The sequence below is a fragment of the Copadichromis virginalis genome, linkage group LG16 (genome assembly GCF_057382275.1).
Source record: "Copadichromis virginalis isolate Kocher_CV1m ecotype Utaka linkage group LG16, C_Virginalis_male_GT1.1, whole genome shotgun sequence".
NCBI lineage: Eukaryota > Metazoa > Chordata > Actinopteri > Cichliformes > Cichlidae > Copadichromis > Copadichromis virginalis.
This window is the reverse complement of record NC_140633.1, coordinates 26,814,173-26,836,561: the sequence shown is the minus strand read 5'-3', so window position 1 is coordinate 26,836,561 and position 22,389 is coordinate 26,814,173. Positions and strand designations below refer to the sequence as shown.

The 22,389-nt window shown below is 40.8% G+C and overlaps 2 protein-coding genes across 8 annotated transcripts in view; one reads left to right on the top strand and one right to left on the bottom strand.

Annotated features, from left to right (window-relative positions):
- Positions 1–156: 156 nt before the first annotated feature.
- On the top strand, positions 157–6,879 carry tmem41aa (transmembrane protein 41aa). Its single transcript, XM_085434171.1, has 5 exons — positions 157–428; positions 2,002–2,152; positions 2,634–2,795; positions 4,643–4,781; positions 5,724–6,879. Exons 1-5 carry the CDS (start codon positions 247–249, stop codon positions 5,936–5,938), a joined length of 849 nt encoding a protein of 282 aa, XP_085290297.1. The 5' UTR covers positions 157–246; the 3' UTR covers positions 5,939–6,879.
- Positions 6,880–11,247: 4,368 nt separating this feature from the next.
- igf2bp2a (insulin-like growth factor 2 mRNA binding protein 2a) overlaps positions 11,248–22,389 on the bottom strand; it is a 59,304-nt gene continuing 48,162 nt past the window's right edge. For 5 of the 7 annotated variants that reach the window (XM_085434163.1, XM_085434166.1, XM_085434168.1 and 2 more), the window contains 9 exons: positions 22,034–22,156; positions 18,792–18,927; positions 15,485–15,622; positions 14,839–14,931; positions 13,995–14,117; positions 13,544–13,618; positions 13,262–13,393; positions 12,906–13,019; positions 11,248–11,717 (listed from right to left, as the gene is read on the bottom strand). In XM_085434163.1, coding sequence (XP_085290289.1) covers positions 11,619–11,717; positions 12,906–13,019; positions 13,262–13,393; positions 13,544–13,618; positions 13,995–14,117; positions 14,839–14,931; positions 15,485–15,622; positions 18,792–18,927; positions 22,034–22,156 — 1,033 coding nt within the window. In that variant the 3' untranslated portion in view covers positions 11,248–11,618. The remainder of the gene's footprint in view (positions 11,718–12,905; positions 13,020–13,261; positions 13,394–13,543; positions 13,619–13,994; positions 14,118–14,838; positions 14,932–15,484; positions 15,623–18,791; positions 18,928–22,033; positions 22,157–22,389) is intronic. The other 2 variants (XM_085434164.1, XM_085434165.1) reach the window with 2 other exon arrangements.

Here is a 22,389-nt window from a genome sequence, read left to right as displayed (position 1 = left end):
CAGAGAATATAAATAATTATTTTTTCCCCGCCTTTTATATTATTGATATGTACTTTAATCTGACTATTAAATTATAAGATATACTTGTGGGTGCTAGTGGGTTAGTAATTTGAATATTTTAACTGTTCTATTGACATGGGGATGTGACGTCACTGCGGCGGTTGGTTGCCGCTTCTTGCCGTTGCTATTCTCGCTGACAGCAACCGGGACGTGAAGCTTTTTTCTGGCTATCAAACTCAGGGGAACATGCGTTCACTCGTAGGACTAATTACGGTTGTCGCCGCAGCCAGCTTGTATCTATATTCCCTGTCCTTGTACCTCCCCGCGGGACCAAGAAAGCGTTCTGTCCGGAGCGCCGAGGCTGGACATGTGTCCGAGGAGCAACAGCAGCAGCCCGGCGACTCCTTAGACGAAGAAGAACCCAGCAGGTGACTGGTATATTTAGCCGCTGGCTGGTAACCCATAGTTTGGGGCTTTGTTATATGCTGTGCATAATTTAGCTTTATTTAAATTGGACCCTGCTGGGTCACTAGTAAGCTAATGTTAGCATGCAGCTCATAAGGCACAGGCAGCGTATGTGCAGGCTTTTAACCCCCCTTCAAAAAGCAGTGACTCTAAAAACTAACTAACTCTAACTGAAGCCTCTTTTGGAAAAGCTAAAGTTAAAACAGCAAGTCCAGTTTTTGCTTCTGTTTTAACTTGTGAGGGTTGTCATCAGGTCATAATTGACAAGTGCTGTGTTGTTGTTTACTGTAGAAATGTAATTTGGTTTTAATACAGTAGATTAACAGTGTCCAGCTCTTCCTGCATTATTTTGCGTTTATCTGGGCTCAACCTTTTTTTCCCACTGAAGTGTAGTTTTGGTAATGAATGAAAAAGAACACGCTCAAAGCTGTGTCATCCCAAACCAAGTCACGATTTTTCCCATATAAAAGTTGCACCAAGCCAGGACTCTAAATTACATGCAGAGCATTCAAGTTTTCAAGCGAGGTCCCATTTTTGAGTGAGGAAACCTCCTTCCGGTGTTTGTGTCATTCAGATACTTCATAGAAAGAGGTGTAATGGGATCCTCATATCATTCATTAGCCTAAAATAATACTTTTGCTCATTAGGTACACTTTTTGACTGCTTGTTAACACAAATGTATAATCAGCCAATCACACGGTGTGAGTGGCAGTTCTCTGGGTGAACATGGCTTGTTTTCACAGCACATCAAGCCCTGAATCAGATGGGCTACAGGGCAGAAGATTACATAGGAAAAGGAAACTGATGCTGGAATTCAAAGCAGATTTTTCAGCACCCTCTGGGTACTTTTGTACCAGCTGACCATTGTTTATCACCACAGCCTACCTGAGTGTCATTGTTGACCAGGTTCTTTCCTTTATAGCAGCAGTGTGTCCATTGTCTTCTTCCAGAAGAATAATGCACTGTGTCAGATACACTAAATCTGGTTTCTTCAACATGAAAATTAGGTCATTGCACTCAAATGGCCTCCACAGTCACCAGATCTCAATCTAATAGAGCACCTCTGGGATGTGGTGGGATGGGATATTTGCATCCATAAATGTGCAGCTGACAAAATCTGCAGCAACAGTGTGATGCTAACTGTTTGACTCTGTCTCACAAAGAATGAACTTTTCAAAGAAACTCACTTCATTCTTTGTACTTATCTTGGATTGAAGTGAGATTTGTCAATAGTAAAACAGATGGTAGTTAGAAAAAATTGCAGTTTCTTTAAAAAAATAGCTTAGTTTTTTAAGTGATGTAAAAAGACTGTTTTGGTATCAGTTTTAGCAGATTTTAGCAGATTTAGGTATAGAACCATGTTTGTAGTCCCATCAGCAATCACATGGGTTACTCTTTTGGGTATTTAAATCTAAAAATAACTTTAAGTTAAAACATTTTTGATCACAATGATATTTTTTCTGTGCTGCCGGTCTTTCTGTGAACATGAAACTGGCCTGACAGAAATGACTAACTTAAATGTGAATGTTCTCACAGGTTAAAGTTCCCTTCAGACTTGGAGGAGCTCCGGGAACTCGCTGAACTCTTGCAGTTCTACAAGACAGAGCACACTGGATATGTCCTGCTCCTCTTCTGCAGTGCTTATCTCTACAAGCAGTCCTTTGCTATTCCTGGATCCTCATTCCTGGTAAGGTAATGTCCTGTGTACAGATAGATCCAGGATGATAAGGCAAGCATTGTGATGAGCACAAAACTGGTAGATTTCTTGTGCTGGTTGTCTTAAAAACACATGTAAAATCCTTTTAATGAAGCATTTTGTATGTTTAAATACATTACGAGAACACATGGGCTAAAATATGCCAAAAGTGTCACATCTTGTAGGTGTGAAAAGATTACATTTGCATGCAAGATGAAGGAAAATTCAAAAGGCACTTGGGCAGCATGCGGTATGCAGCTTATGTCTCTTGTTTAAATAAATGCGGAGGATAAAAGAATATTCAGATAATGCAAATGACAATCTGAGTGGGCAGAACTGCCAAAATACTGGCTTCACGCCAGTGTTAGATCACAAAGTATTTCTCTCCTTTCGCATGTAGAGACGCCACAGAGCTGTGTGTCAGATGATGCCTATTAACGCGGGCTTTTGGTCTCCATTTGTCATTGTGTAGAACATTCTTGCGGGAGCTATATTTGGACCCTATCAAGGACTGCTGCTTGCCTGTGTGCTCACAACTGTGGGCTCTACAATGTGCTTCCTCCTCTCCCAATTCTTTGGAAAACACTACATTGTGAACCTCTTCCCAGATAAAGTCTCCACATTGCAGAGAAAGGTATGACTGGGCTGTCACACAAACAAAACACGCTGAAGGAAACAAAGATAGTAAGTTTTTGAAATACCGGTGGACTAAAATTAAGTTGTTTTCTCAGAGATCAACTGTTAATTTGGCTGTGTGTGCTGTAAATAAACAGTAAAGAGGGCTACGCTTTATCTTATTTACAAAAATCAAAGGTTTTACCTGTCAAGCTATTATTAACAATAATACTTCCTACAAGAAGACATTGGCCATATCATATTATCACTTTAAGAAATCCAGTATACTCATTTTTACAAATAGAATCTGATAAATCAGTGACTTCTTGTCCTTGAAAAGGAAGAAATGGTTGACAGGTGTAATTTCAGACTCTGCTGTCAAATATGTAGAAGCGACATTGTTGTGTTCCCACACGAAGCCCAGGAGAAAGTTTGACACAGAGCCAGCCATAACCTAAAATTTCAGAGAGAACAGCTACCACAATGTCAGCTTTCTTTGTTAGGAAGGCCTTTCTACTTCAGGCTGTATGTGTGCTTATGTGAAAGGGGGTGTTTGCTACATCACTCTTCTTGCTCATAAAATAGATTGAGTCCCACCTACTCCAGTCAGAGACACCTGGTGATAGAGCAGGTGATGGAGATCTGTAAAGAATATGAAATATGTAACCACTGAAGGCAATACTGCTGGCTCAAAGAAAAAAAAAAAAGACAACAGGACAACGCTGGCAGGAAGTCATTAATCTTGTGAATTCACGAGTTTGTGTTGTTGTTGTTTTTGTTTCTTTCTGACAGCTGCACATTAATTCAATTCAATTTTATTTATATAGCGCCAAATCACAACAAAAGTCGCCTCAAGGCGCTTCATAGATACAGAGAAAAACCCAACAATCATATGACCCCCTATGAGCAAGCACTTTGGCAACAGTGGGAAGGAAAAACTCCCTTTTAACAGGAAGAAACCTCCGGCAGAACCAGGCTCAGGGAGGGGCGGCCATCTGCTGTGACCGGTTGGGGTGAGAGAAGGAAGACAGGATAAAAGACATGCTGTGGAAGAGAGACAGAGGTTAATAACAGATATGATTCAATGCAGAGAGGTCTATTAATAAATAGTGAGTGAGAAAGGTGACTGGAAAGGAAAAACTCAATGCATCATGGGAATCCCCCGGCAGCCTACATCTATCCGATTGTTAAGTGATGATGTGACGAATCCTACTTCCGGGCCTAAAGTAGTCTGCATTTAATATGGCTTTTGTGTTGTTAACATGTTTAATGTTATGTATTTTCTTCTATTTAATCAATCAAGTCAATTTTTAATAATTAAACCGAAAGAGATCAAATGCAGTAAAACCTGAGACATGGCTTTGCTGTGTGGGTCACAAAAAGAATAAGTTGAAGAGAACTGATCAAACACGCTCCTATGCACAGCTCACATGCTGACACAGCAGTGGCTCTCCCTGACCTAAAGTACTCCCTGGTGCTGAATGCTGAGTGGAGTCAGCTGCAGAGGGCGGTGCCAAGGACAGGAGAGAGAGATAACCCACGCGCACAGGCAAAATAAGGTAGGCCTGCTGGGCCTTTAACGGACGTATATGTACTGACAAGATGAGCTTCTTCGTAGCTGGTGGGTGTTTGGCAAATATCCGAGTATACTGAGAGTTATGCCAGATTTGGATTTGCATTATTATTCACCAAAAGGACTACTTGACTGTAACGCTTTGAAAAGATGACTCTTGGTATAGTTTTGCTGATGAGTTAACTTGCGCGTGACTAGTTGATGTGAACAGGGGACGAGAACAATGACACACACCTGCCGCCTGCCTCTGTAAATATCTCCAGCCCCTCTGATCTGTTCTCCTTGTCTTCCAGGTGGAGGAAAACCAGGACTGTTTGTTCTTCTTCCTGCTCTTCCTGAGGTTCTTTCCCATGACTCCCAACTGGTTTCTGAATATGTCTGCCCCAATTGTAAACATCCCCATCACCTTCTTTTTCTGCTCAGTCTTCATTGGTAAGCACACACAGATTTTCTGCTTGGTGACACTAAGTGAGGTACGTCTAGCACTCCACATTGAAAACAAAATACTGGATGACGATCAGCTTCAGCTTTTAAAATAGTCAGTCACTATTGACAGGCTAAAACCAAGCTTATTAGCTTTAACTTTTTGAATTATCGCTTCCTGGAAAACTCTGCTATATCTATTAATACGCCTCTAGATTTAGATAATTCTGTGCCTATAAAAAATCATAACCATATCTGACTTAAACTGACTGATTTCCTCGTCTTTAAACGAGTTGCAGGCATCTTTGATCTGGTCATGGTCATTAAACTTGCACAGAGAGCAACAACCTCTTTGACTTTGACTTTCAGGTTGAAAGTTAATCATATCGTTAATAGAAAAGGAACAGAACAGGTATAAATGTTGGCAACAGTGTCGGCCACATGTGGGCTCTTAGTATCCAGCGCCCATCACACACATGAAAACATTGTTTTTTCCTTACTAATTTTGATAAATGCATTTGTTTGTTTTTAAGGGTATTAACAAAATTATTACTTATATGTTCGAAATAAAAATCGGATTGATTGTGATGTTGTTACTTACCAGCTCGTGCCAGGCCTCCTACAGCTTGCATAAAACCTAATTAAACTCCTCTTCACAGCACAGACTTAAGCCTGGTTTCTACATAGATATGCACACTAAGAATTTATATGGTGGCATATGCCAACACTCCGGTATAACCACATGAGTTGTAATAGAGTAAAAACAAGTAACTGTTTTTTAAAGGGGGGGAAAAACACAGTTTTCATGTGATAGCATAGGGTTAGGATTATGGGTTCTTGGGCCTTACAGGGTTAAGCAACAACAACACAACGCTGCATCTGTCATTGCAAATTAAGTTACCCATCGTGTTTCAGCACAATTTGTTCTTGCTCTATTGTCCGCTTCTTCAGGCCTCCTGCCATACAACTTCATCTGCGTCCAGACAGGCGTCATGCTATCCGAGGTGTCATCGCTGGATGACTTGTTCTCCTGGGAGCGGCTCCTGCAGCTGCTGGCCATCGCCTGCATGGCTCTGCTGCCTGGTGCCCTCATCCGCCGCTTCAGTCAGAAGCGACTCAAACTTGGCATCCAGTCACAGAATGGACTCGATAAGAAGGTCCAGTGATCCATCCTGGGACTGAGTTTGTTTGTTAACATACTGATGCCTTCTGCCCTCGAGAGCGAATGAAACACACACACACACGTGTAAAGTGCTTTACTGTTGCAGAGCCACCTGGACAAATCACAGTGGGAGTATTTGAGGAGAATTATGTCGTACCAGATATTTCCGTGCCACATGTTGGCACAGCAGTAAATGTTTATAGATGTAGGAATGTACAGTGGTGACACGAAGGGGCGGGGGGCATTTTAAGGAAATTTTGCTCTTGCACTCATGTTCAGAAAGCAAGTGTTCAAAGTGCCTGTTGTGGAGTTTTGAACTCACACTTCTACCTCCATGAGCACCAGAAAGAGATGGTGTAAATGTTTGATGGTTTTGTGGGGCTTTTATGATTTTTCTTTTTGGTTTATACGAGTATGTTATGTTTTTTTTTTATTGTTTTGACGATCGCTTCTTGCAGTTTCAGTGTTAATCTTTCTTTTTTTTGGGGGGGGGGGGTCATTTAGAGGCCAGAATTTGACCTCTGGAAAAGAAGCGTGACCGGATTAAATGGCTTGTTATATGGGACGTGTTTAACGTGTTAAGGTGTTCTCTGGTATTGTCTGAAAACCGATGTGCAGTTAATTTGGGTGACTGGAAGCTTTAATCCTGCTAGAAAAAAATCCTTCTTTGCAGTCTTTTTGTTGGTTTAGCAGTAAAATGTCTTTCTTCTGATTTGTATATTTTGTTTTAATGTATGGGTTTCAAATTTAATACTTGGTGATCTTGTGCACGGTGCAAGATGAAACAGAACCACTGAGGAGAAGCTCCAGTGCACTCGGTGGATGAAGGGATTTTTTTTTAATGGTTTTACTTACATCGGGCTTTTGGTGTGTCAGATTGTAAGTGTTGAAAGCACCTTTATTAGAGAGGTACAAAACCTTTGAAATAATAAAACGTGAAAAGTTTTCTTTCAAATATTCTTTATTGCTCAGATCCAGGTTGCTCAGCAATACAGTTCACTCACAACTCAAAACAACAGCATGGCTGTTACCAGAAAGGCACGGATCCACGAGATGTAGTAACATTGGATCATATGTCTGTCCAGTGCACAGTCACCAATTACCTTGAGGTGTTTTTGGGACCTTTTGGCCTGTGGGAAATGTAGGACGTGAGGGTTTGTGACCTACTGAGGAAACAAAAGGAATCTCCCAAATGGTGAAGAGCAGTTAAGAGTCGGATCGATGTAAAACCACAAATTGAAGTATAGTGCTATATGACGTGTAGTACATACTGGATCGCCTGCAATAGTCTCATGCAAGTCTTTGCATTTTTCTCAGTTCACAAGTTAGGACGACAAAAAAACAAAACAAAAAAAAAAACCACTGCTGTGGTTCTGCACATCTGACCAGACTTGATCCTTCATCACCTGATCCATACTTGTTTTTGTTAATTTGGATGGTGTTGAATATTCAGTCCCATAGGCAGAACAACTTTTACCAGCACTTTTATTTTCAGACCTGGTTACTCTGCCCACTCATATCTACTTTGCATTTTCTTTTTCTTATCCCCCCACCTCCCCCATCCCAATCTTAAAATCTGTTTAAAATCCTAGCTAGGACACAATTTAACAGCAAGTAGTGATCTAACATGACTGGATAATAAAGAATCCCAGCTACTGCTCCAGACTACATTTAATCAGTGTAACTGACAAGAAAACCAGATCAACAGAAAACGAAATAAAGCCTAAGTTATTCAACCGCTGTGCGATATGACTAACAGCACTGTGCGTCCTTAGTGATGCGAGTGTGTTTTTTCTGATACTGAAATTAATGCCTAGCAACACCCTACTGAACCTAGAAACGCCAAAATCCTTGGAAGTAAAAAAGAAAGTTACTATGATGTTTGCAGGTTTTGCCTCAGATTGTGGCTGAGGGGAAACCTGCTCTTCTAGTAAAGAGCCAAAAACACAAGAGAGGCGGAGGCCTGAGGAGTCCTCTGCAATGTGAGAAAAGAACTTCAAATCTGCTCTAGGAAAAAAAAAAAAAGGGGAAAAAACCCTACTCCTGCCAGTCAGACAAACCGTAAGTGACAAGATTCAATTTTCCAGTGCTACTGCGAACAGACATGCCCTACTAAAGTGAAGCAGCCCACCGCAGGAGTCAAGCGCTCCAACAGAAGCACTGTACTGCATTCGTGTGGGTAAGGTCAGGGTAATTGAATCAGGTCTGGCGAGCTAACATCATCAGTATGAGGTACTGTACCGGCTGTGGTGGAGGCGTGCTGAAGCAGCCCCAGGCATTGTGTGAGTTTGATAGACCTTTATGTTTTATTTTGCTAATCTGTGTTCACTGGGACCAAAAAAAAAAAAAAAAAAAAAGGGATCCTCATCTGATGGGAAAAAAAAAAAAAAATCCCTAAAATAGTGCCAAAAACAAACTAACTTTTACTACATCATTTATTTATTATATTCCTTTACCCTACACTGGTTTTAGTAACTGTAACTAAGTCAGCCTTGGATTCAGAGGTAATTCTGAAATGTACAGCACAAAAAAAAATAAATGTAATAACCGGTAGATCGATGAGAAAACCATTTAGAGGTCAGCTTGAGGGAGCCTGTGACGCTCTAAACTTCTCCCACCATTTCTCACAATGCAGGCGCAGACTTGTAGGTGTTATAGAGAGACAGAAAACGATGCATTAATGTGCGACTATTGTACATGTTTACAGATATACAGTTATCCTGTCGTACACAGTGACATTTCAACGACTAGAGTTGTTCTACATTCTACACAGAAGACTAGGGCTTCACACCACGTTCAAGAGTCCTGTCAGTGTATTTTTGCAGCTTTGTGTTTTCATCAAATCAACCCCAGAGGATGCTGTTATCAAATAGAGCTGGTAAAATTGGGTTGTTATAAAAAAAACAAAACAAAAGTAATTAATTTTTTTATGTTATTTTTTTCCACAAGTGAATAAACGTCGTGGTTTGTTGTTAAAAGTCTCAAAAAACCTGGAGGTACGGTTGGGAAAAACAAACAAAAAAAACAAAAACAGGAGGTACAGTCGGTTAGTTTCTGTTTCTATCAACTGATTTTTTTTTTTTTCGTTCTCTTTAATTTCTTTGAAGGTGAAATCAGTACACAACATCCACATTCAGAACCACATCGGGCAGGTATGTACCCCTTAGATCCTGCTCTTCATTCCTTTCTAGCAAACAAAAAAAAAAAAAAAAACTGACTTGGAAATTCTTTTGTATCATTAAGAGGTTGTATGGCGTCCAGGCAAACAGTCCGACAACGTTGACTACGGTTATTTTAGTTGATTTTTTCTTTTACAAAGTTTCACTAGTCGGCTGGACCTGAAGAGAGTAGAGATTACTGTAGATCTTTTATCTTTTTTTATTTCATTAAAAAAGAAAATTAAAAACGCTCAAAATGATTAGTTAACAAGGCATACAAAAATGTGGAAAAAGGGAGAAATGAAAGATTGGACTGAGGTACCCTGAAGCCTGAGGTAGATCACAATACTGACATGCGCACTGTTCACATCCCGACCACAAGTTAACGCGGTGGTTCACTTTTACTGCTTTCCTATTTTTTCAGGTTTTTATTCATTATATTATTATTCATAGTCTAGTTTTTGTTTTAGTTTTTTTCAAGAAAATAAACACTTCCCTTCAAAATAATATGGCAGTGTCCCACTGAGGAAAAAAAGAAAAGGACTTTGTCTTCTTTTTGTTTCTTATCAATAGCTCTCATGACAAAATAGGAAAAAATAGATTCATAAATATTACTCTCTCTTTTTATATATATATACACACACGCACGCACGCACGCGCACACACACACGGAGGAAGCTGTGCGTATTGGCAATAACCTTGCGTCTGGAAGATGAAGCTGATGGGTGATGTATGAAAGGTGACAAAATAAGGCAACAAGCTTCTATGTTCTTCAAAGTAAAGCACAAAGGGACACCAGGACCTGCGTGTCCAGCGTGCCCGCAGAGCAGGCGGCCAACTCGCCAAAATAAAATTTTTTAATAAAAATCTTTTTTAAAAAAGTGAAAAGAACAGAGAGCAAGAGGATGACAATCTGTGTCGTGTGCCGTTTGGCCTGGCCTGCTGGACACGGCAGGGGTGATATCTGTATTTTTTTCTAAAAAGGCTGCATTTTGTACATTCACAGCTGTCATGCCATTTTTAGAAAGCTCCCTGACAAGAGAGGGTTAAAGCCAAACGCGGCTGCGGCTGGTCGTGTACCACAGGTCATACAGCGCCTCCCTAAAATCCAACCTCGCTGCCACCCCACACACCAGAGGTCTGCACCCTCCCTCCCCCTAACCCTCCCAACCCTGCCCCGAACCCTGTCCCCCTCCTTTACCGGGCCCTCAGCTCACATTCTGTGCTGGCCCTTGCGACGTCCTCATAAGGCCAAGCGTGTGGCGGCGCGCGTCCGAAGAAGACCGGTTAACGGGCGAACGCGCACCGCTCGTTAAGACGTCAGTTTTTGCTCTGATTAAAGAGGAGACGACGAGCGTGAACACAGACGACGTCTACTGCACAGCATGACAGAATTTTACTGATTACAAAAAAAAGAAAGAAAAAAAGAAAAATCCCTCAGTTGCATTTAACCTCTCTTGAGCAAAAGTGGCAGTCAGTTCAAGGTTATCAAAAAGCTACGGAAATTTTTTTATCCCATTTTAAAAAAAAAAAAAAAAAAAGAAGAAAAAACCCAAACAAAAACAAAAGAAAAGACATGGTGTCTGATGAGAGAGAGTGATGAGAAGTGAAGCAGAAATTAGAAGAAAAGAGAAAAAAAAAAAAAAAAAAAAAAAAAAAGCTTAGTATCAGATATGAATGGTGAGATATATTTGAAAGGGACGTTATCTTTTGCGTTGGCACACACACAGGCTTGTTACAAAGACTCAGAACCATTCACCTTATTTACTTATAGGGGTTTTCTTTTCAAATTTCAGTGGCCTAAAAATGGGAACAAACAAGGGGAGGCTGTCAATCAATCGATTACTCAGTCAATCAATCTCAGGTACAAGCAAAATACTAACACCAAGCTCTACTGTCATTTTGATGAATAAAATAACAGAGCATGCTCTCAGTGTGTATCCATACACGTTTCTACTGCATTAATACTGCTAAGGATATTTGATCTCACAATCTAAATATCTCAAATACGCGTGAGAGAAGGAGTCCGCTGTCGCTGGCTCTCGCTCTAACCCAAAATATCAATCACAATGCCTCGTACACGCTCGTGTTAAAATAGAGTTGCATTTTCTCCTTTTCTTTTTTTAGGCCTATGTTAGTCCAACTAAAGAGATAACGTTATGCAGGGAGACAAACTAGTTTTTTTTTAAACCGTGAAGACAACAGTTCCCAAATTTTCTGCCATTTCCGCCTTTCTTGTAGGTTTTTTTTTTTTGGTCTTTTTGTTTCTTTATTAATTTTTTTTTTTTTAAGCTTCAGTACGATTTCTCCCAATCTATCTGCTCTCACAGGGCTGGCAGTGCACACAATGCCCTCAGCCTTTGGCTCTCACTTGTGTCCCCCCTAGCGAAGTTCTTTGGTTTTGATCCCGGTGCTGCTGGTCAGCCCTGCATGTCCCCCTTGGCCTTGGCCTTAGTCTGGATAGGTCTCTGTTCATTTGGGAGGGCTACATTCATTGGCTGGTGCCCACTGGAGCCACCCGGCTGGTCACTTGGAGTGGTGCGGTGACACAGCGGCGCCCTGCTGGTGCTTCTGTTCCTGCTGTTTGACCTGCTGAATGATCTCCCGGATCTTCCTCTGTGCAGTCTGTAGGAGAGATCAAGAATTAACACTGCAGCAGAACATAACAGGTTCAAGTAAGAATAATGAACAAAGTAAAGGACAATCATCAATAAAAATACAAGTGTAGACAGATACATTTAGGTAAATGCAGTATGCAAGCTTTATCTGAAAGAAAGCGTTACAGATATGAGCAGAGCAACATCCAAAGCTGTGTGTGTGTGTGTGTGTGTCTCCGCTTGTTTGTCAATTTTAATATTGCAGAAAATGCATGAGCCGATTTAAACTGCGCTCAAAAAGAAAAGAAAAATACAATTTTATACCATTTTTAAAGCACTTGGATGCATTAATCTGACTGCAGCCAACTGAGCCAACTAAATGTGATACGTGTGAAAGCCAGTGAACAGCTACCCATTTGTTTTCATTTTATTATTACTAGTTACTCATATAGACAGTTACATAACAGTTACATGCAGCACATTCAGCTTTGGGCTGATTAGATTTCTCCAACATCAGAAAACTTTCATGTCCAGCTGGTTACAATGAAAACAAATTGTACTACCAGCTGTCTACATCTGCCAAGCAAAAGATATGCGCAGCTAAGAGCTCAGCCAAGGGGGGCAATATTAATGTTAACATCCTCTCCTGCTGTCACAACCATGAGCCTCTCATTACAGGCAGATGGATGCTGCCTTCTACACAGTGATAGTAACGGCAGGCGGCTCGGCAGAAAGGAAATCCTTTTTACATAACAGAGGTCTGCACAAGTTTATAATAACTGGGTCACGAAAAAGGTTTTAAGGTTTTTAATCCATTACAGGCACTTTGAGCAACACAATATGGCTGCCATTTAGTTCAATTGTAGCAGGCAGACATTTATGCATCTCAAAAAAAAAAAAAAAAAAAAAAAGGGGGGGGGGGGGGGGGGCGGCGGCTGCTCACACTAAAATAATCTAGATGGTTTTAGCACTGCAGGCCAGAAGAGAATACACATAAACATAGGGGAAGCATGTTGCGGCTGAACAAAGAGCCATTAGACAGAATACACCAGGTTTTATGATCATATAAAAATGTGGACATTACACCGCGTTTTATTGTTTTATGCGATTTAACAATGCCTTTTGTACGCTGTGGCTGCAGCTATTCTTTTGATACCTGTGCAGCAGCAGAACTAATTAGCCAAATAATGAGTATCGCTGGTTTAATTTTGGGTACCTGGCTGGCAAAGAAATGCCCACTGATTTTCACAAAGACCTCGTCGTTCTCATCAGGAGTTTGGTCCCGCGGTACGATGACCTCCGCGCTTGTAAGGTTCTGCAACTCGTTTACCTGAAACACCGACACAGACTCCCGTTATCACAGCCTCACTTTGAATTTTACCTCCAACCTCTAAATTGTGTTTAACTGAAACACCCCTTGAAGCCAATAAGTAATTGCAGTAAACACCAGTACGTGAGACTCTCACAGATAAAAATTTTATCATGTAAACATAACTAGCTCATTTAAATAAAAAGTTGGAGCAAGGCATTGTTGTTGCTGCAGTTTAAAGGACAATTCAAGCGCATGCTTACCGTCTTACCACCTTTACCGATGACCCTGCCAGCTGCACTTGAGGGAACCTTTATGTGCGTCTCCAGTTTGACCTCCTCCTTCGCAGAGAAGAAGTTTTCCTCTTTCAGCTTTCCAAATATCCGACCTTGGGCCTGGAATACAGAGGAGGGAATGAGGCAAGGAGAGACTGGGGAAAATGGGGACAAACAATGATCCACTGCTGTTATGAAAACTATTTATGAAGTTAATCCCCCCTCAAAAATTATTTAACACAAAGATTCATGCACATATGCAGGTTTTACCTTAAACTGAGCTTCTGGTGTTCCAGTAATGATGACCATCCTCTCAGTAACATCTGGACTCTCAGCCGGAGCGATCTGACACGCACAGAAAGACGCAAATCAGATTTCTAGCTCCTGAACAAATTCATGCAGTATGAGATCATGTAAAGCTTGTGGCCAATAAAATCATGAGAAGAAAATCCCACAAATATATTGAATGCAACTGAAGAATCCAACAAAATGAATTGTCTCTGATTGCATTATCTGAAATGTTTCTCTTTCAACATTTTGAAATATGGAAATTGCTCCACCCCAGATCCATGAAATGCTGCTGGGTGAATGATGAGTTGAGGTTTATTTATTAAAAAAAAAAAAAAAAAAAAAAAAGACACTCGCTCATTAGATTAGCAACACTCCATCCTCCTCTTTCCCCTTTCTTACTGAGCACACTGTTGACAGGCAACAAACGCACCTTGATGGAAGCTCCGGCAAAGTGGGCAAGTTGTTTGATGTGCTGACCCTTCTTGCCGATCAGGGCCCCGACTGCCTGAGTTGGAATAAAGAGGTAGACAACCTCCTGTTCTGGAGCCTGTTGCTGAAAAAGGACCACACAGAAAAGAAAACATTTAAAGTACTTTTATTAAACTTTACTATTTATTTGACTGTGAAAGAAAAGAAAATGATTCAAATTGTCGCAAAAACGGTTTTGAACACACTTGACAGATACTTGAAGAACGGCCGAAAAAGCTGACACCACATGCAAGGGAGGCTAAATTAAGCCCTCTTTGGGTAAACATCGCCCTCTGGCCACGTCTGAATGGAATATTTCCTATTAGGGGTGATGCCTGCCCTGTGTTTTTGTTTTTCTTAGCATGGTAACACTCATGTAGTTGAGATTTATAAAGTGAATTTTTACGAGCCACGGGATAACTCTGGGCTAAAAAGTCCCCTTCCAGGAATATTTGTGGTGTTCTGGTGACTGGGTGATGGTAAACAGGAATCCAGACTCTCTGTCCTACACAGACGCTGACTGAGGCGTTCTAACAGTCTGCTATTTACAAATCCACCTCATTTAGATCTGCCTTTATCTGTTTCACAGCAGGGTTCATGGTTTTACCTCCCATGCATAGAAGCTATTTGCAGAATCCACACAACCAGAAGAAACGTAAATCCTAAAGGGCTCTCTTTTCCAAAACATGGATTTCACCTGTTTTTGATTATTAAAGCAATCATCTATTAGGACAAACAAAAAACAAAACAAAACAAAGGATTCAGAGAGGAAACACTGACTGTAGTGCAGATTTGAGGGAACATACTGAGTGCTGGTGGGGGATGGCACTTGCTGGAGGAACCCCATACAGGCCACTGAGATGTGAAGAGTGACTCTGAAAGTGAAGTGACAAGCATGCCTATCAGATGGCATGTTAACACACATGTTAAAAGGCACAGGCACGAACACAAGTCAAGCTCTTTCTTCGGGGGGAATTTCAGGGTAGAAACTCGCAGTGAATCACACACTGAGTGTCTTGACTACGAAGCACGCACATGCATTCTCACGCACTGTCTCACGCCGCTTTGGCTCGCGCTCGTCAGGCAATGAGTGGAGACTTTGTTTTACTGACAGACTGACTCATCTCTGGAGAAGATGGGGGAATTCTGGTTGCTTCAAACTGTGTACAAAATCATGCAGGAAGACCTGAGTCAACACTGTAGTGTATTTTAAAAATGCACTTCAGAGGAGCCTGGTTTACCAAGTGTTGGAGATAAATTGCTTTATCAAGTCAATCTTTATCATGCACTTGATGTGGGTAAACCAGCAAAGGCAAAGTCATGCTCAAAGAAGCATTTTCAAAAATAACTTTTTCTTCCCTTTTATGGCCATGCGCTCAGGTAGTCTGTGGGAAAAGGGGAGGGGGGACCAAAAAAGCCTTCCCCCCCCCAAAGAAAACAGAGGATACTCACTAAGAATGGGTTGTACCCTGCTGGCGCCACAGCAGGCACAGCGCTACGTGGTCCAGCAGCAGGGGGAAGCACCGGCAGACCAGAGGAGAAGATGCCCAGAGCGTTCAGGTTCAAGCCCGGGATCAAGTTGGCCTGTTGCTGAGCGGACAAAAAAAGAAGTGGCAGTGGCAGAGTTTTAAAAAGTTATCACAACAGAAGACAATTGCTTGGCATTTAATTAATGCGATTTTTTTTTTAAAAGAAGCTGATCGGATTTTAACTTTCATTTAATATCCAAAGCATGCAAAACAAAAAGAAAAAACACTGCAGTGATCTTGGAAAAAACATAAGTTGAAGAAAGATGAAGAAAACATACCAAACACAAATGACTTGTCCAATTAAGCACATTTTAAACTTTTTTCTTAAAGTTAATAATGCAAGCAATAAACAACAATTTTTCAAGTATTTTTTTAATATAACAATAATAACAACTCTGAGCCTTTTATTTAATCTGATACATTAAAGTTGGTCACAAGCACAAAAAATATTTTCTGTTCTCACATCACTTCAAAGAACACCACATTTGTGCTGACAAATAAGGATGCAGAGCTGGAGGAAGTATTCAACAATAGTTATGATGACTGAGGAAATGTCTGAATAATTTATCAATGAAAAATATGTCCTACACGTTATTAATTATTAGAGATGGACCGAGCCGATATTACGTATCGGTATCGGTCCGATACTGACCTAAATTACTGGATCGGATATCGGAGAAAAATAAAAAATGTAATCCGATCCATTAAATATCACGAAAGCACCTCACAAAACTTGCAACACACCGTAACTCACCTCAGAACGTTAGCACGTCGGAGCAGTATGCATCACGTGATAGAGCGGCTGTGGCATGCGGGACCTGTCAGTGGTCTGGATAGCATGTGGAGCTTCGCTAGCAACCCAGCATTTCATCTCCGACAAAGTTATCCCGAGAGAAGTAAAGCAAGTGTGTAAGTCCATCTCTGAATGTTTGTAAAGCATTCCTGCGTTAAGCTTAACAAGCGACTGCCTCTTCTTGCTGCTACTTCAATCATGAAACTGCTTAACGATCAGCTGATCGGCTTTTCTGTCGCGAGTCAGTGTCTCTAGTTTGCTTTTGGCCCACGTTGCACCAGAAAGAGGAAACCAGCGGCTGAACAACAGCAGCACGTTTAAGCTCTATAAGCTGTTGTTAGAATTTATTTAATATTACTTTCTACTCGAGGATCTTTTTCTACGTAGCTGACGCTGGTAACTGTGCAGGGGCGGATCTAGCAAAGTTTAGCTAGGGGGGCCGATAGGGCATTAACAGGGAAAAGGGGGCACAAAGACATACTTTTCTTTCTTATTCTCATTTAAAATGTCTAGCTTTTAATAAATAATTATCTGACAGCCAAAGTTTTAATTTGATGCAAAATGTATAGAAGTCCATTACTGTATATAGTAACTATTAAGTCTAATATATATACCCTAGTAAGCTATAGTGCTTTTTCCTTTGGGAAGGTACCATCTGTGCAGTCTGCAATTTTGTTGAAGAAAGATGTTGAATCTATTTAATATTTCTTGAAAAATAATTGATTTCTGTGCATTTTTTTTTTCACACTGCATCAAATTAAGGTTGATTACGTCGATTAAGCATCATGAGGTGGAGCGTGAGGGGTGGTTCCCTATTTTTTATTTATTTATTTTTGTTGTTGCTGGGAGTTGGAACCCTATTAGTTAGGTTGCTTAATATTTATGCTAAGTACTCTTTAAAATACCAGAATAGGGAGGATGGTGTAGGTTTAAGTTTATTAGATTGATCAGTATTGCTGAACTATGAAATATTTTTTTTTGCATACAGGTATAACAGAATAGCTTTAGTGTAGTTGTTGTTTTAAACTTGAGTATGAACTTATACAAAATGCAGCAAAATATTTAAAAAACAGTTTTGTTGATTAAAAAACACTATATCGGATTCATATCGGTATCGGCAGATATCCAAATTTATGATATCAGTATCGGACATAAAAAAGTGGTATCGTGCCATCTCTATTAATTATTACCATAATAATGACATACTCTGCAAAATCCTCTTCATTTATTGATAATTAAAATACTGTTTAGCTGCATGTCTCGTTGTGTCAACTGCCCACAGGGTTTTAAAGAAAAAGCGAAGGAATAAATCTTCCTCTAGGGGTTTAGAAAAATCTTCTACTGCATGAGCTACATTACAATAAAAAAACCACTAAACTCTAAAAAATGCTTGTTGCAAGCTTAAAATTGGTCTGTTTTCTTAACTCCTTAAAAAGATCATGCTCCTGTGGTACATGGTTTTTACAAGAGAGATGTTTTAAAAGCATAACAAAAAAAAAACCAAAAAACAACAACAACAAAAAGCAAACAAACCCCAAAACAAACAACAACAGAAAGAAAAATCTTCCCCCAAAGGCAAGTCAGCTATTCTGGTTTCATGGCCATGACAAGACAGGACTGCCTCCTTTCACTTCCTTTATCCCAGAACGCTCTCTGTAATATCCAGACTGTCACGCTAGATGGCCCTAAATGCTTACTGTAGAGCTGACACTCAACCTGACAGGTGCCAGAACTGCTCTTAACATCCAGAACAACATGGCAGCACGCTGCGTTATGATTATTTCTGAACAAATATTGAGACTGTCACTGTGAAGGAAAAACTAATCAACTAATGCGCTAAAGGGAAAGAAACCAACTAATTCCGTGTTACTACACGAGTCACATCCTGAGGAGCATCGTCATCGTTAATACAGTCACTTTATCAGCATTCATCTCTTTGCAGTACAACAGAGAACATGCAGAGTGTGCCATCATGGCTATCGCTCTTCCTCAGAGGATGACCTCTCAGGCTGCACCGCTGGTGATGTCATTGGGGCAGTGTGAAAGAGGAGCTGGGCGAGAGGGCGGCCTGCACATATCAGGTGGATGCTGGGAAAAGCAGTGTGTTACAGCAGTAACACAGACACATACACAGCGGGGAACTAAGTGTGAGTCAGAAGCTCCATGAAAGAGGCAGACACACACACACACACAGACACGGAGCGCTCAAACACTCGACTCACTGATGAGCTGTTCAGCGATCGTTTACTGTTATCCATTTACCAAGCTGGTATTACTAATGCTGGCGCTAACATGCGCTGAATGGGAAGGCAATATTATCCCGCCGTATATCATCGCTTCTCTCTGTTGTTCACCTGTCAGTCTGCGTGAGTCAACATACTAGCACATACTAACACAAACAATCAGGAGGCCTGCAGACGGTACCCTCAAGACTTACATTTATAGCAGCAATATCATTCTCGTAGGCTTCCCTCAGCTTCTTCATGATTTCCATCTCAGCTTTACAACACGCATCTACGCTGCCCTTCACCGTGATGGTCCTCTCAGGGTTGTAAATAGTTAAGTCTTGTAACCTGAAAGGAAAATCACACACACACAGAAATGATTACTGTATAGACGTGCAGAGGATTCTCAAAACAGATTTAAAAGAATAATGATATATTTAGGTTCTGACTAAGTTTCCACAGGCTGGATACTACATTTCCCATAATGCAACTCAGCTGTGTCTTTCAACATGCTGCATTCACGTCATACAGGATGGATGGCAGTGAAGAGAAGCTTGCAGCGTTGTTAATAATAACTTGGCCGAGTGAGAGTTAAACTGCACTGACAGTAAAACAGAATATCAATTAAATTTAGGTTTAACGCTGAACAACATATATTGGCTGACATGTTTTGTTCGTTTTTAGATTCTTGTTTATTACTAATATAACTCAGTCAAGAATATGGGAGCTTTAAAAATGCAGTGTTGGCTTAGACTATGATTCACATGTCAAAAAAAAGACAGATACGATGATTTGTAGTCATGTTCCAACTATGCTCTGGGTTTAAAACATAGCATCTGATACATTTTCACTTCACCAGATTCTAAAAGAGACATTTTTGGAAATGCTGTCAACAAAAACAAAAGAGGTCTGCATTTCAGACTGGACGTTTTTTAAAACCACAAGAGACATCACACTTTGTTTCCTGATTGGGTCTTGTTGGTCACACGGTGGGCCGTCACAGACTCATCACGCACCTACCAGTCACATGACCCTTTCACAGAAGACAACAGCTTATACCACCGGACAACATGCATGGATAATGCTATGCTAGCACCTGATTTAAATCAAATCCTGCATTTTACATTACGTGAACATAGGGCTGCTCAATTAATCGAATTTTAATCACGATTACGATCTGGGCTTTCAACGATCATTAAAAATGACTGAGCCGATTATTAGCCCCTCCCTCGTGCTTTACTCTCGCGCTGCTCCGTGTGGCAAATCTAGCGCACCTCTCTGCATTTCGAACACGTGTCACAACAATTAAGAGCAGCGGTCCCAAACCTTTTTTGCGCCACGGACCGGTTTGTGCCCGACAATATTTTCACGGACCAGCCTTTAAGGTGTCGCGGATAAATACAACAAAATAAAACTAGTACCGGTACCGAAAAAAAGAAGATTTATTCATAACACACGTGAAAAGACCCAGGAAAACCGAGTAAACGATAACAAAATAACGCTGAAAACCGATAAAAACCCTGAAAACTATACATTTCACACCTGAGCCTCAACTCTCGCGGCCCGGTACCGGTCCGAGGCCCAGGGGTTGGGGACCGCTGATTAAGAGGACCCGAGGGAAGCTCGGAAAGCTAAGCAGAAGTTATTTGGAGAGGAGAGTGACTGCCATTGGTTGAAAAGAGAGGTTAAACAAAACTTCAGTGGTGTGGAAGCATTATTGGTTTGCGGAGTCAGACGTGGATCAAGTAGACATAGTGTGTAAACTTTGCTACGGTGTCGTAGCTGCACCACAGAGCAACACTGCAAAGTTCACTAAACATAGATGTTTACATTTTTCATTTATTTTTTATATTGCAAACATCTGCACTGTTATCAGTATTTTCACACTATTTTATAATATTTTATGACAATCTTTAAAGTCATTGTTCAATACATTGTTATTGTTAAATAAATATCGTCAAATAATCGAGATCTCAATTTCAGTGAAAATAATCGTGATTATCATTTTTGCCATAATCGAGCAGCCCTACGTGAACAGTGTAATGTGACATACTGTTCACATTTCAGGCTATTGAAAAAGTCTATGTCCCTTTAAACTACTACTGCTTAATTCATGTTACTCCTTTAATTCTCTGTATTCTGGCCACACATTCCCTGAAACCTAGCGCCATGTGGCAGCAACTCAGACCTCAACTAGTGTGACAGGTCTGTTTGGTTGCAACACAAAGATAATATGTCAGCGAAACAAAACAAAACAAAACAAAACAGGTAAAGCAAACATTAGTGACCTGCCAGTGTGCTCACATGCCATTTTTTCTTGTTCCACAGCTTTGACAGAAGTGCACACACTGTCTGTTCTGAAGTCTTTTCATTTCCCTCCCTTTCAGTAATCGACTGTTGTTTAAGATATATTAGCTTAACGCCTGACATGATCAGCTCAGGTTTCACTCGCGATGGCGGAGCACTGCAGACACATCAGCACATGAGCATAAATGCAAACAACTATGTCGCCCACTACAGCAGAGGCTCCGCAGGGATCCAACGCAATGCTATAAATTAAGCTCAGCGAGTCAAGTGGATTAGCAGCAGAGGGACTTACATATACAAATGGAAGCCAAAAAAAGCAACAGTGTGATTGATGTTTTTCTTCTATTTGTGCAACAGCCAGATAATGACTTAATTTGTACATTTCAATGTTAACCTGAGGAATATGAAAGGAAAAAATGCTTATGTCTATGGTTACCTGTTATCTTGAAAGCTGCTGGCAAATTTTTGAAATTCAAGGTGTCTGATACTCAGCTGAACCGGCACCAATGAGATAATACTACTCTAAAAAGTCTGTTACATGAATCAAAGATGCAAAGCCCCATAGACCAGTTATCCTGGACATTACACAAATGTTAACACCTCGGGGCCTTTGAAGCTCAAACTCTCTGCACTATGTTGGTGAACACAGTTGACACTGCAAAAAGACTTAACAGAACCATCAATTCTGAATCTACTATTTGAGCTTCTCAAAAGGGCTCTAGCCCGCTCTTCCTCCACCTCGACGTCTCTTTCTCAAGGCTCATTACATTCTCAAACCTCGCAGACACAGAGCAATTCATTAGCAATAAATGAAAGAAGGTTGGGGAGCACAGTCCGTTAAATGGGGTGCAATCACTACCTCTCTAATATCATGTTCTGAAAAGAAAAAGCTGTAATCGAATCGCCACGTTACTTCTCTAACAACTCTGTTAAGTGTAACCACATGCCGAAGGGTTAAGGAGCACAGACGAAGGAGGTTACAGTGAAAAGGGCTTGAAATCACTGTCTGTTATTTGTGATTTGGTTAAATCAGCGACAGTAAAAATCTTTGATCTCACTCAAAACATAAATCCACTGAGGAGAATTGCAAATATGAGAGGTTACACATGTGTAAGAGCACCATAAGCAAGTTAAAAGCTGGACTTACGAGGAGATGGTTATCTTGGTCCCTGTCTCCTCCTCGATCTTCTTCAGGTTGCGACCCTCTTTGCCAATCAGCCGACCCACAAGGCTGTTGTGGGCAAGGATTTTCAGAGGGATGTCCTCCGTCCTACACAGAGACACACACACACACACACACACACACACACACACACACACACACACACACACACGTGTAAGGTGATATAGTAAAAGGTAGGTGCTACAGAGTATCACCTATGAGCTATGATATGGTGTCATGCAGAATGCAGAAAGGTTAATGCTGACATGCCTCTGTTACAAAGTGTATTGTTCTATGAAAAACAAACCTGTGCTGATGTTAATTTTACTATTCAAAAACTG

What these genes read in the sequence shown, in the direction of transcription:
- tmem41aa (XM_085434171.1), top strand. Translation starts at nt 247, where the DNA reads ATGCGTTCACTCGTAGGACTAATTACGGTTGTCGCCGCAGCCAGCTTG. An exon ending in GACGAAGAAGAACCCAGCAG is followed by an intron (nt 429 to 2,001) that starts GTGACTGGTATA and finishes ATGTTCTCACAG; the next exon opens with GTTAAAGTTCCCTTCAGACT. An exon ending in TTTCTGCTCAGTCTTCATTG is followed by an intron (nt 4,782 to 5,723) that starts GTAAGCACACAC and finishes CCGCTTCTTCAG; the next exon opens with GCCTCCTGCCATACAACTTC.